The sequence below is a fragment of the Bos grunniens genome, chromosome 26, assembly GCF_055505025.1.
Source record: "Bos grunniens cultivar Pamir isolate PY7600 chromosome 26, Bosgru_T2T1.0, whole genome shotgun sequence".
Classification (NCBI taxonomy): domain Eukaryota; kingdom Metazoa; phylum Chordata; class Mammalia; order Artiodactyla; family Bovidae; genus Bos; species Bos grunniens.
This window is the reverse complement of record NC_141190.1, coordinates 51,583,774-51,595,543: the sequence shown is the minus strand read 5'-3', so window position 1 is coordinate 51,595,543 and position 11,770 is coordinate 51,583,774. Positions and strand designations below refer to the sequence as shown.

At 50.3% G+C, this 11,770-nt stretch overlaps 1 protein-coding gene across 1 annotated transcript; it reads left to right on the top strand.

Moving 5' to 3' along the window:
* Positions 1–5,565: 5,565 nt before the first annotated feature.
* Positions 5,566–6,772, top strand: LOC147344598 (olfactory receptor 226-like). The gene has a single exon (XM_086377120.1). The coding sequence runs from the start codon at positions 5,592–5,594 to the stop codon at positions 6,636–6,638; it is 1,047 nt and encodes a 348-aa protein (XP_086233246.1). The 5' UTR covers positions 5,566–5,591; the 3' UTR covers positions 6,639–6,772.
* The last annotated feature ends 4,998 nt before the right edge of the window (positions 6,773–11,770 follow it).

Below are 11,770 nucleotides of genomic sequence, written 5' to 3'. Positions count from 1 at the left end.
TTCACGGGTTAAGTGACTTAATATTGTTAACATAGCAACACTGCATCAGGTGAGCTATAGACTCAGTGAAACACCTATCAAAATCTTAACGGCCTTTCTTTCAAAATTGGAAAAACTGATTCTAAATTAATATGGAATAGCAAGGGGCCCCAAAAGCCAAGACAACCTTGAAAAAGAACAAAATTACATGACTCACTTTCTGATTTCAAAACTTACAAAGCTATTACCCAAAACTCTGGGATTCACATAAGACAGACTATAGACCAATAGAATAGGCTTGATAGTTGAGAAGTAAACCCATACATCTATGGTCAATTGATTTTTGACAAGGGTACCAAGACCACTCAATGAGGAAAGAGTAGCCTCTCAACAAATCTCCATCTGCAGGAGAATGCAGTCCAACTCCCACCTCTCACAAGATACAAAAATGAACTCAAAATGGATCAAGAATGAAAATAGGAGAGTTAAAACTATAAAACCCTCAAAAGAAAACATACAAGTAAATCTTTAGGACCTTGGATTTGGCAAAGGATTCTTAGATAAAACACGAAAAGCAAGAACAACAAAAGAAAAGACAGATGAACTGGAATTCATAAAGATCAAGAGCTTTGTGCACCAAAGAACACTATCAAGAAAGCAAAACATACAAAATGGGATAAACATTGCAAATCATATATCTAATAGGGGCCTTGTATGTAAACTACATAAAAAACTCTTACAACTCAAAAACTAAAAGACAAACAATCCAATCCAAAATGAGCCAGGACTTGAATAGACATTTCTCCAAAGAAGATGTACAGAGGGCCAACGTGGAAAGATGTTTCGTGTCATCAGTCATCAAGGAAATGCAAATAAAAACCACAATGAGATACCACTTCACACCCACTAGGGTAGCTATATATTTTTTAAAAACAGAAAATATCAAGTGTTGGTGAGAATGTAGAGAAATTGGAATGCTTGTACCTTTCTGATAAGAACATAAAATGGCGCAGCCTCTATGGACAATAATTCGGCGTTTCTCAAAAAGTTAAACATAAAATTCTCACGTGACCCAGCCATCCCACTCGTAGATATATGTCCAAGAGAACTGAAGACTGGTACTCAAGCAAGTGTTTGTCCACAAGCGTCCACAGCAGCACTGTTTACAACAGCCGGAAGGTACAAATAACCCTAAGAGGTGTACCGAGAAGGAGAAGGCGGCACACACTTACAACAGCATATGATTCAGCCACAAAAAGGAGTGAAGCACTGATTCGGGCCACAGTGTGGATGACCCTGAGAACATCAGGCTAGACGAAAGAAGCCAGACTCAAAACGCTACCTATCATATTTCAAGCAACAGATAATCAGAATAGTATCAGAGTATAAACCAAAATATGAAACAAATGCCCGTGAGTCTATACTGATATAAACGAATGATTGGATAAAGAAAGAAAAGGGTAGAAAAGACAAATTTTCCATGCAGAAGAACTGCAAGTCATTTACCTCTGTATCTGTCTCAAGGAGGGAGAGTATGACCCTTAAATGTGGGCTGATGTGACGGCCTCCTTCCAGAGAGGACACTGTGCATGCAGGAGGGCGCCGTGGCAGGAAAGGACTCGCGGCCTGAGCCCCGTGCTCAGGGTCAACAGCAGTGACGGCCCTGCTGATGCTGGGGGTCTAGACACAACATGATGAGAAGGGCACTTTATCTCCACAGTCTTCCTCCCAAAGACCCATAACCTCGGTTTAATCATGAGAACAACATGAGACAAGCCCCAGTTTGTGGACATCCTATCAAATAGATTACCAAACTCCTCAAAATTGTCAAAAAAAAAAAGTATGCGAAGCCCACAGCCAAGCGGAACTAAGGGAACATGACAACTGAATGCGATGCGATCCTGGACGGGAGCCGGGCACGGAAAGAAAGACATGGGCGCAAACTCAGGAGAGCCGAGTAAGGTGCGCACTGTAGGTGACAATAATGTGTCACATTGGTTCGTAAATTGTAACAAATGCACCCCCACACTAATGTAAGACCTCAGCGTCAGGAGAAGCTCTGCGTGGGATGTATGGGAACTGTCTTACTATCTTTGCAACTTTTCTATAAATCTAAACTGTTCTAAAATAATTTTGAAAAACCAAGGACTTCTGTTCATCAAAAGTCATCTTAAAGAAACGAGAAAAGACATAAACTGGGAAAAATATGTTTGCAAAACATCATAAAAATGATAACATACTGATGAAAGGAATCAAAGATGAACCAAGAAATGAAGAGATAGACCACATTCATGGATTGGAAGACTCGATATTGTAAAGATGTTAATTTCCCCAAACTGATCTAGATTATGGTCAACTCCAATAAAAATCACAACAGAACACTGCATAAAATCAACCAGCTGAATCTAAAATTTACGGAAAGGCTAAGGAACTGAAAGAGGAAAAATTATTTTGAAAAGCAAGAGTAGTCCGAGCATCCACACCAGCTGGTTTCAAACCTACAAAGCTGTCGCAATTGAGGCAGTGCAGAATCAGAGAGACGACAAACCCAGAGACAAACGGAGCGAAGCAGAACCCAGAAACAGACCCGTGAACCCAGGTCCCTCACCAACACGGGCCCATGTTCTCGAGTGTAACAGGAATCTCACACTCACAGGGTTCAGATTCATGCCAAGTGTGCTCTCGTTAAAGTAAATCAATAACAAAAATACGTCCAGAAAATCTCCAAACATTTGAAAATATTAAAACACTCTTCCAGATAACCATGTTCTACCCGTATACTGGAACACACATCCTCAAAACATGCTGACAGAAGCCAGACAGAGAGGGGGTACTGGATGGTTCCGTTCTGTCACAGTCTAGAAAATAAGTAATCCACGAAGAAAAGACTCAGAGCAGCGTTGCCTCGAAGTGGGGGGTGAAGGGTTGACTGGGAAGGAGCGTGCAGGGTGCTTCTAAGCTGAAGGAAGTTTGTATCTTGATGAGGTGCAGGTTCACACATCTGTGCATTCATCAAAATTCACCAAACTTAGCATCTAAGATCTGTGCACTTCACTGTGTAAATTAAACCTCAATAAAGAAATTTAGAAAAGAGTGTATAAAGAACTCCTGCAAATCAATAAGTAAAATGTGGAGAGAAATGGGCAAAAGACACACACTCACAGGCATCTCACAGAAGCAGAAACCCTCATTGACACTAACCATGCCAAGTGCAGCAGAGAGAGGCAATTCATAGTGCAACACTATTTTTACCCTCTACGTTGGCAGAGATTAGGAAATCCACCACACCATCTGTTGGAAAGGATGTGGTTCAATTGTAGGAGTGTAAGTCACACAGCCACTCTGAGGAGAGAACTTGGCATTTTCTCGTCACCTTGCATGTGAAGTTCACCCCCAGCGCTCCCGCTCGTCCGTGTAGCTCCAAGAGAAATCCTGGTGCGTGGCGCTCAGGGGCTGTGCCCAAAGGTCGAGGTCACCAACTGTGACGCAGGCGGACATGGCAGAACGTTACTGCTCAGGTGTCAGAATGAATGCAGAACAGCTACCAAGAAGAGAAAGGCTCTTCGTACAAAAAAGCAAGACCCAGAAGACAGCAGGCAGCATGAGACCCTTTGTCATAGCGTTTGCACACAAGCAAAACTAAGCGATATCTATAATTAAAATGCTTCAGGCAGCAGGGGAACCCCACGAGTGGTCCCTGGAGAGTGGGGGGAAGCTGGGGCCACTTAGTAGCCACTTCCTAGGTCTCGAGTTGAGAATAGGTTTACAAGAGTTCCATTATTTTACAACTAAATGAATAGATAAATGCCAAGTGTGGGAAGGAAATAAAATGAATGCTACTGGGTAGCATCCACTCCCCTTTGAACCTCAGGAAAGGGCCTTGAGGCTGAGAGTCTCAGGATGGGCCTCACCAGGGCCAGGGCACCTGGAAGGCAGGCAGCAGGCCAGACTGTTTGTCCCGAGGGGAAGGCGGGAAGCCCCCACCCTTTACTTCATATTCCCTTCTTACATTCCCCCTGGGGACCCTGCAGATTGCTCTGAGAGTCCCACAGGGGTGAGAAATCTCAATTAAAGTCCTCCAGGAAGCCAGGGGGGTGGCAAGGCCACTAATGAGCACCATAAAAGCCACCTGGCCACAAGGCAAGCGGGGGAGACTCGGCATGCTTCTCCAGGCCCTGGCTGGAGACCTGCAGAGACGTGGAGGTGCACCTTCAGCGAGGAGAGGGGAAGGGAGGCTGGTCTCAAAGCAAAGGGCTTGGGGGTGCTAGAGGGGCAGGCTTTCCGAGTTCCCCTGACACACACCACCAAACCGCTCGGCCCAGAGAGGAGGCCTCCTGGAGCCCCAGCTCTGATGCCCTGGGTCCAGACTGGCACCAACCCAGGTTCTGCAGACCCTTTGCAGGCTCAGCCTCTTCTGCCACGTCGCTGATGGTCTCATATCCCCAGAGACTGGGGCACCCTCCATTCTCTCTGCTCCCCCCCCTGCACCCCCAGGGCCTTCCTACAGCCCCTCCCCACAGGGCTGAGCACCACTGCTGTCAGTGGGGGTCCCCGAGCCCCTTCGAGGTGAGACAGGAGCACCACGGTTCAGCCTCTGTGCAGGACAGGTAAACATAGGAGGAAGAGGCTGAGCGTCGCCCAAGAATTCCACCTGCCCCGGGAATCCCCTCCACCTCCCACGGGGCTCCCTGGTCCTGCCGGTGAGGGGAGGGGCTGAGGAGGCGTGGAAGCCCCGGAGGCCGGGCCTGCTGGCCGGGAACCAGCTCTGCCCCAGCCTGCCGCCTCCCTGCTGCCTACCCATCCTTCAGACACCCAGCTCCTGGATGTCCTGGCCTAAAAGTCCCAAACCACCCGGCCCCTGAAAGGCTCTGAGTGGACCACTTCCACCGTCTCCGAAAGGCCACTTTCAAGCTCAGAAAACACAGGATACAGACCTCAGGCCAGCTCAAGACAGGTCCACGTGGGGAAACCAAATGTGGGGATGAACCCTCCCCCCACCCCCAGCCCCAGGCCCACAAATCTGAGGCCCAGATTTTGCTCAGACCTGGAGATCCCACTGGCCTTCTGATGGAAGTGGTGTCCTTCCTGAGGATGAGCAGCCCTGGCCAGAGAACAGTGAGGAGAAGCAGTGCTCTGGGGCCCACATGGAGAAGGCCAGGGAGCCCGGGGACACACAGCTAGGACAGCACTCCAAGCACACAGAGCGGGCCTCCTCCCCTGCAGTGTGCACACGCGGGCCTGTGTGTGTGCGTGTACATGGGTGTGTGTGTGAATCTGAATGTGTGCGTGTGCATGCGCCTGGGGGTGTGTGCAGGAGTGCACCTGGGTGTGTGCATGTGTGCGTTGTGCCTGGGTGTGTGTGCACCGGCATGCACTTAGGTGTGTGTGTGTGCGTGTGGGCATGCACACTCCCACATGTGGCTGTGTGCACAGTGCTGGGACAGGCAGCAGTGCACACCTGAGAGCTTCCACGTGAGAGTGGATGTGAGAGGTATGCTTGTGCTCACTTGTGTGCAGGTGGGGCCCCCCTGCCAGCGGTTTGCTCAGGGTGAAGTGTGTGTTGGGTTAAGGATGGGGGGTGGTCAGTGCTGCAGCAACTTTGAGAAGGGGTTATGGTGCCCCCACCCAGCTCTCAGGACCCAGTCCCCTGCCCAGCACACATCACACCTGCCTCTCTCCACTGTTCCAAGGCGCTCAGAAGTGACCTCCCTGCCAAGAAGGCTATGAGCAATTCCACGGAGACGTCAGTGACAGAGTTCATCCTGCTGGGCTTCCCAGAGCTGTGCCACGTGCGGGGGCTGCTATTCGGGTCATTCCTCACCATCTACATGGTGACCATCCTGGAGAACCTGGTCGTTATGGTGACCATCAGAGCCAGCTGTCGACTGCACACACCCATGTACTTCTTCCTGGCCAATCTGTCAGTGCCGGAGACCCTCTACACCTCAGTCACCATCCCCAAGCTGCTGGCTGGCCTCTCGGCCTCAGCAAGGACGATCTCCTTCTCAGGCTGCCTCACCCAACTCTTCCTCTTCCTCTCCCTTGGCTCCTCCGAGTGCTTCCTCCTGGCCACCATGGCCTGTGACCGGTACCTGGCCATCTGTCACCCCCTGCACTACCCAGCCATCATGGACTCGAGGCTCTGCCTGCACCTGGCCCTCGGTGCCTGGCTGGGTGGCTTCCTAGCCTCCTGCATGTCCACGGCTCTCATCTCCCGCCTCAGGTTCTGCGGCCCCAACGTCCTCAACCACTTTTTCTGTGACATCTCACCCCTGCTGCAGCTCTCCTGCTCTGACACCGCCACCATCGAGGTGCTGGACTTCGTGGCAGCCCTCGCTGTGCTCGCCACCTCCCTGCTGGCGACTGTGATCTCCTACACCCACATCGTGGCCACGGTTCTGAGGATCCCAGGAGCGGCTGGCCGCCAGAAGGCCTTCTCCACCTGTGCTTCCCACCTGATGCTGGTGGCCCTCTTCTGCACCACCACCATCTTCATGAACGCCCGGCCTCACGCCATCAGCTCCTTTGACCTCAACAAACTGGTATCTGTGGTCTACTCCATTGTGACCCCACTGCTCAACCCCATCATCTACTGCCTCCGGAACCATGACATCCATGAGGCCCTGGCCAAACTCCACTGGGCTCCCGGCCCCTCCTAGCACCAGCGGCAGGAGGAGGAACTTCAAACCCTCCCACCCTGTCATCTGCTCACCGCCACCAGCCCACGCACCAGGTGGGCCACAGCTCTCTCCCACCAGCACAGCCAGCGAGCTCCTCTCCTCCTCCCTCATCCTGAGACACAGTAGCAGCAGCCAAACTTCAAAGGTGCCAGCTGCCACTTTCAGGGAACTTCAGCACCAGAGCAGGGGACAGCTCCTCAGCCCCGGATGAGCCGGGCTCGGCTCTCTGATGTACTTTAGTTTTAGAATTTCTATCTGGTTCTTCTCACAGTCTCCCTTTTCTCTATCAAATTCCCAGTCTTGTTTCTTTCCTGTGCACATGTACAAGCTCCTGCGTTCTGTCCCTGACAACCTGCTTTCTGTACTGGTCTGTCTTCTGTCTAGATTGCTTTGTCACCATGGTGTCTGCAAGTTCTTAATATCTGGCGTGGTGAATCCCTCTTCTTTGAACTGCTTTTTCAAAATTTGTTTAAATTTGACTTTTATCTTTTTGTATGAGCCCCTGAGTTCCTTAGTTTGCTTGGGCTGCCATAACAGAGTACCACAGGGACGTCTCTGGCAGTACAGTGGTTAGGTTCTGTGCTTCAGTCCTTGGCTGGGGATCTAAGATCCCACAAGCTATAAGGCACAGGGAAAAAACAGTACCACGGACAGGCTGGCTTATACACCAGAAATTCATTTTCTCACAATTCTGGAGCCTGGAATCTGAGATAAGGTATCAGCAGCACTGGTTTCGGAGAAGGCAATGGCACCCCACTCCAGTACTCTTGCCTGGAAAATCCCATGGATGGAGGAGCCTGGTGGGCTGCAGTCCATGGGGTCGCTAAGAGTCAGACATGACTGAGCAACTTCACTTTCACTTTTCACTTTCCTGCATTGGAGAAGGAAATGGCAACCCACTCCAGTGTTCTTGCCTGGAGAATCCCAGGGACGGGGGAGCCTGGTGGGCTGCCGTCTATGGGGTCGCAGAGTCAGACACGACTGAAGCGACTTAGCAGCAGCAGCGTTGGTTTCCTCTGAGGCCCATACCCATGGCTTGTAACCAGCCACCCTCATGTGGTCATCCCTGGGTGGGTGTCTGTGACCCAATCTCCTCTTATCCCCTCTTATAAGGACACTAGTCATATTGGGTCAGGACCACGCTGATGACTTCAACTTTTTTAACCTCTGTAAAGACCCATCTCCAAATATAATCACATTCTTAGGTGCTGGGGACAGGATTTCAAAATATGAATGGTGAGGCCACAATTCAGTCAACAGTAGGTTCCTTTAAGAACTCTGCTGAGATTCTTACTGGAATCGCACACTCACCTAGGGCTGAGTCTGAAGGAGGCCCAGGCGGGTGCCCAGCTGCGCTGCCTCTGTTTCTCCCATTTATGCGGGTCTTCCTTTATGTTCCTTAATGATCTGTTTATTTTTGCCATAAAGATCCTTTGCATTCTGGGAGGTTTTTTATAGAGTCCATTGTTACTGTGAATGGCATTTTATCTTCTACTATTTCTTGTTTTGGTAGAGACCTTCTACCATAAGTTTTATCTGCCATAAGACACTCATGCAGCTGCAGTCACAAAATATGCAGGTAGCAATCTCTTGCACCAACGGGGACAAGCAGTCAGGCTGTGGGCAGTGCACGGCAAACGGAGCAGCCCCACTGAGCACCTTGGACCCAGAACGCCCCTCCCCACCTTCCACCCACCCTCTGGCCTACGTGTCCAGCCTACAGTCCTCAGAGGGCGGCAGCAGCTCCCAGCACCGAGGCCGCAGTCCTCAGCGGAGGAAGGGGAGGGGAGATGTGCGGGCTCTGCGGCCCCTCCTTGGGGAACAGAGCCCTGCCCAGCACCCTCAGAGCACACTCTGCTTCCCCCGCTCTGCAGAGGCGAGGGCTCCCCAGTTCCGGGCGTTGGGGGTGAATGGTCAACCACAGAGTCCACAGCTTCTCCAGGGCACGGCTGTCTCCTGGGCTCAGGCCTGTGATCAACAGAAGTGGTGAAAGTAGGAAGCGTTCCTTGCTCATAATTTTTGACAAAACATATTTAAAGGCTCTCCACTAAATATGATATCTGCTGAGGGTTTATCTGAAATATAGCTTTAATCAAGTTTAAAAAGTCATTTCTATGACTAGCTTTCTTGGCATTTTCCCCCACAAATGAATGTTGATGGAAATCAAATCAAATCACATAACAATATGTAAGTGTATCAGATCAACATGGTGGACATCTTAAATTTACAAAATGTTATGTGTCAGTTCAGTTCAGTTCAGCCACTCAGTCATGTCCGACTCTTTGCGACCCCATGAATTGCAGCACGCCAGGCCTCCCTGTCCATCACCAACTGCCCGAGTCTACCCAAACTCATGTCCATTGAGTCAGTGATGACATCCAACCATCTCATCCTCTGTCGTCCCCTTCTCCTCCTGCCCTCAATCTTTCCCAGCATCAGGGTCTTTTCAAATGGGTTAGTTCTTCGCATAAGGTGGCCAAAGTATTGGAGCTTCAGCTTCAACATCAGTCCTTCCAATGAACACCCAGGACTGGTCTCTTTTTGGATGGACTGGTTGGATCTCCTTGCAGTCCAAGGGACTCTCAAGAGTCTTCTCCAACACCACAGTTCAAAAGCATCAATTCTTCAGCACTCAGCTTTCTTTATAGTCTAACACTCACATCCATACATGACTACTGGAAAAACCATAGCCTTGACTAGACGGACCTTTGTTGGCAAAGTAATGTCTCTGCTTTTTAATATGCTGTCTAAGTTGATCATAACTTTCCTTCCAAGGAGTAAGCGTCTTTTAATTTCATGGCTGCAGTCACCATCTGCAGTGATTTTGGAGCCCCCCAAAATAAAGTCTGCCACTGTTTCCACTGTTCCCCCATCTATTTCCCATGAAGTGATGGGACCAGATGCCATGGTCTTCATGGTTTTCTGAATGTTGAGCTTTAAGCCAACGTTTCCCCTCTCCCCTCTCACTCTCACCAGGAGGCTCTTTAAGCCGTTTCCCCTCTCCCCTCTCACTCTCACCAGGAGGCTCTTTAGGCCGTTTCCCCTCTCCCCTCTCACTCTCACCAGGAGGCTCTTTAGGCCGTTTCCCCTCTCCCCTCTCACTCTCACCAGGAGGCTCTTTAGGCCGTTTCCCCTCTCCCCCTCACTCTCACCAGGAGGCTCTTTAGGCCGTTTCCCCTCTCCCCTCTCACTCTCACCAGGAGGCTCTTTAGGCCGTTTCCCCTCTCCCCTCTCACTCTCACCAGGAGGCTCTTTAGGCCGTTTCCCCTCCCCTCTCACTCTCACCAGGAGGCTCTTTAAGCCGTTTCCTCTCCCCTCTCACTCTCACCAGGAGGCTCTTTAGGCCGTCTCCCCTCTCCCCTCTCACTCTCACTCTCCCCTCTCACTCTCACTCTCCCCTCTCACTCTCACTCTCCCCTCTCACTCTCACCAGGAGGCTCTTTAGTTCCTCTTCACTTTTTTACGTGTCAAATATATTTCAATTAAAAAAAACTTTAAAAAAAGACATTTAAAAATTAAGAAATGGCTCGTTTTTGCTCAGGCCTGTGGACTGTGGCACATCTTCATCCTGCCGGGAAGCTCCATGGCCACCGATGAGACCAGTAGATGCAAAGAACTGACTCATTGGAAAAGACCATGATGCTGGGAAAGACTGACGGCAGGAGGAGAAGGGGGCGACAGAGGATGAGATGGCTGGATAGCACCACTGACTCAGTGGACGTGGGTTTGAACGAGTTCTGGTGATGGTGAAGGCCAGGGAGGCCTGGAGTGCTGCGGCCCGTGGTGGGGCAGTCAGACACGACCAAGCGACTGAACAGCAAACATGAAGGGAAGAAGGAGGACCAGGGTCGTGTGTTGGGAGTGAAGGCACAACAGGAATACATTTTCATAATCAAAAAAACTGAAAAACAAACAAAAAAAGAAATGAAATGTGCCGTCTTCTTTTTCTGAGAAAATCATGAGTGTTTTTCTCCCTTTGTGCAGCAATGAGTAAAGTGTGTCCACAGACTTGAAACCACCTGGACCTGAGAGTGACGACCTGCTTTTAATGTACTGTTGGGCTCAATGGCTAATATTTGTTTTTATGTTTTGGTTTTTTGGGCATGAGGCATGTGGGATCCCAGGTCCCCAACTAAGGGTCGAAACTTCACCCCTGCATTGAAATGCAACGTCTTCCCACTAGGGAAGTCCCAGTGGCTAGTATTTCATTTGAATTTTTCATGTTAATATTTAAACATAAAATAGTCTAAATTGTTTCCTGTGCTTCCCTCACATTTCAACAGATAAGGCTTAGCTCCTCATGAAAGGGATCATTAGCCTCCCTCCATGGCTCCTCTCGCGGAGTGCCCTTGACCCTCTGCCTTTGAAGGGGGACTCCATCAGACTCAGTCCAAAACCACGCCCTTTCTCTTATATCTGCCGTCTTGTTTCTGTTCACCTAAAAAAATGTCCTTCACTTTGTAATTCAGTTCTGTTGGCTTTTTGCAACCTTGTTTTCAGAAGTTCTTACTTAGTCTGGACCTCTGTCCTAGCCTCCTGTTCTTATACAAACACAGTATCTCCCCCAGTCTTTCTGAGCCTATGGATTATTTTTGCTTTTTTAGGTTTTTCTCTAATTCCTCAAACTTCTTGAGCCTTTTCCCCCTTTTCTTTGCTGTGGTCTTTATTGTGCTACAGACTTTCCTCAAACGTCTGATAAATGCCGGCTGCTATTGACACTTTAACAGGAAGCCTGTCTGGGAGCCGTCAGGCAGGACCCTTGAGAACAAGGGAGCAGGCATGTCCCTGGGCTGGGGGCCCTCTGAGCGCAGGTGACAGGGAAGGTGCCCGGTGTCAGCTGTGGCACTGCCCGACCGGGAGGCCGAGGGGGCACGCCCCTCACTGCCCCTGGCCTGCCCGCCCGCTCCGGCTCTGGGCTCTGTGCAGTGGAGCCACATGTGAGACTGTTCCCGACTCTCAGTGCCCCAGGAGAGGGCCCAGGCCCGGCCCTGCCCTGGGAAGCAGGTCCGTGCGGCCAGGAAGGCGTGCCACATCCCCTCCCAGGGCCAGGGAGGGGGCAGTCACAGTCAGACCCCATGGGCAAAAATAAGAGAAGGTGGGCTCCCAGGGGA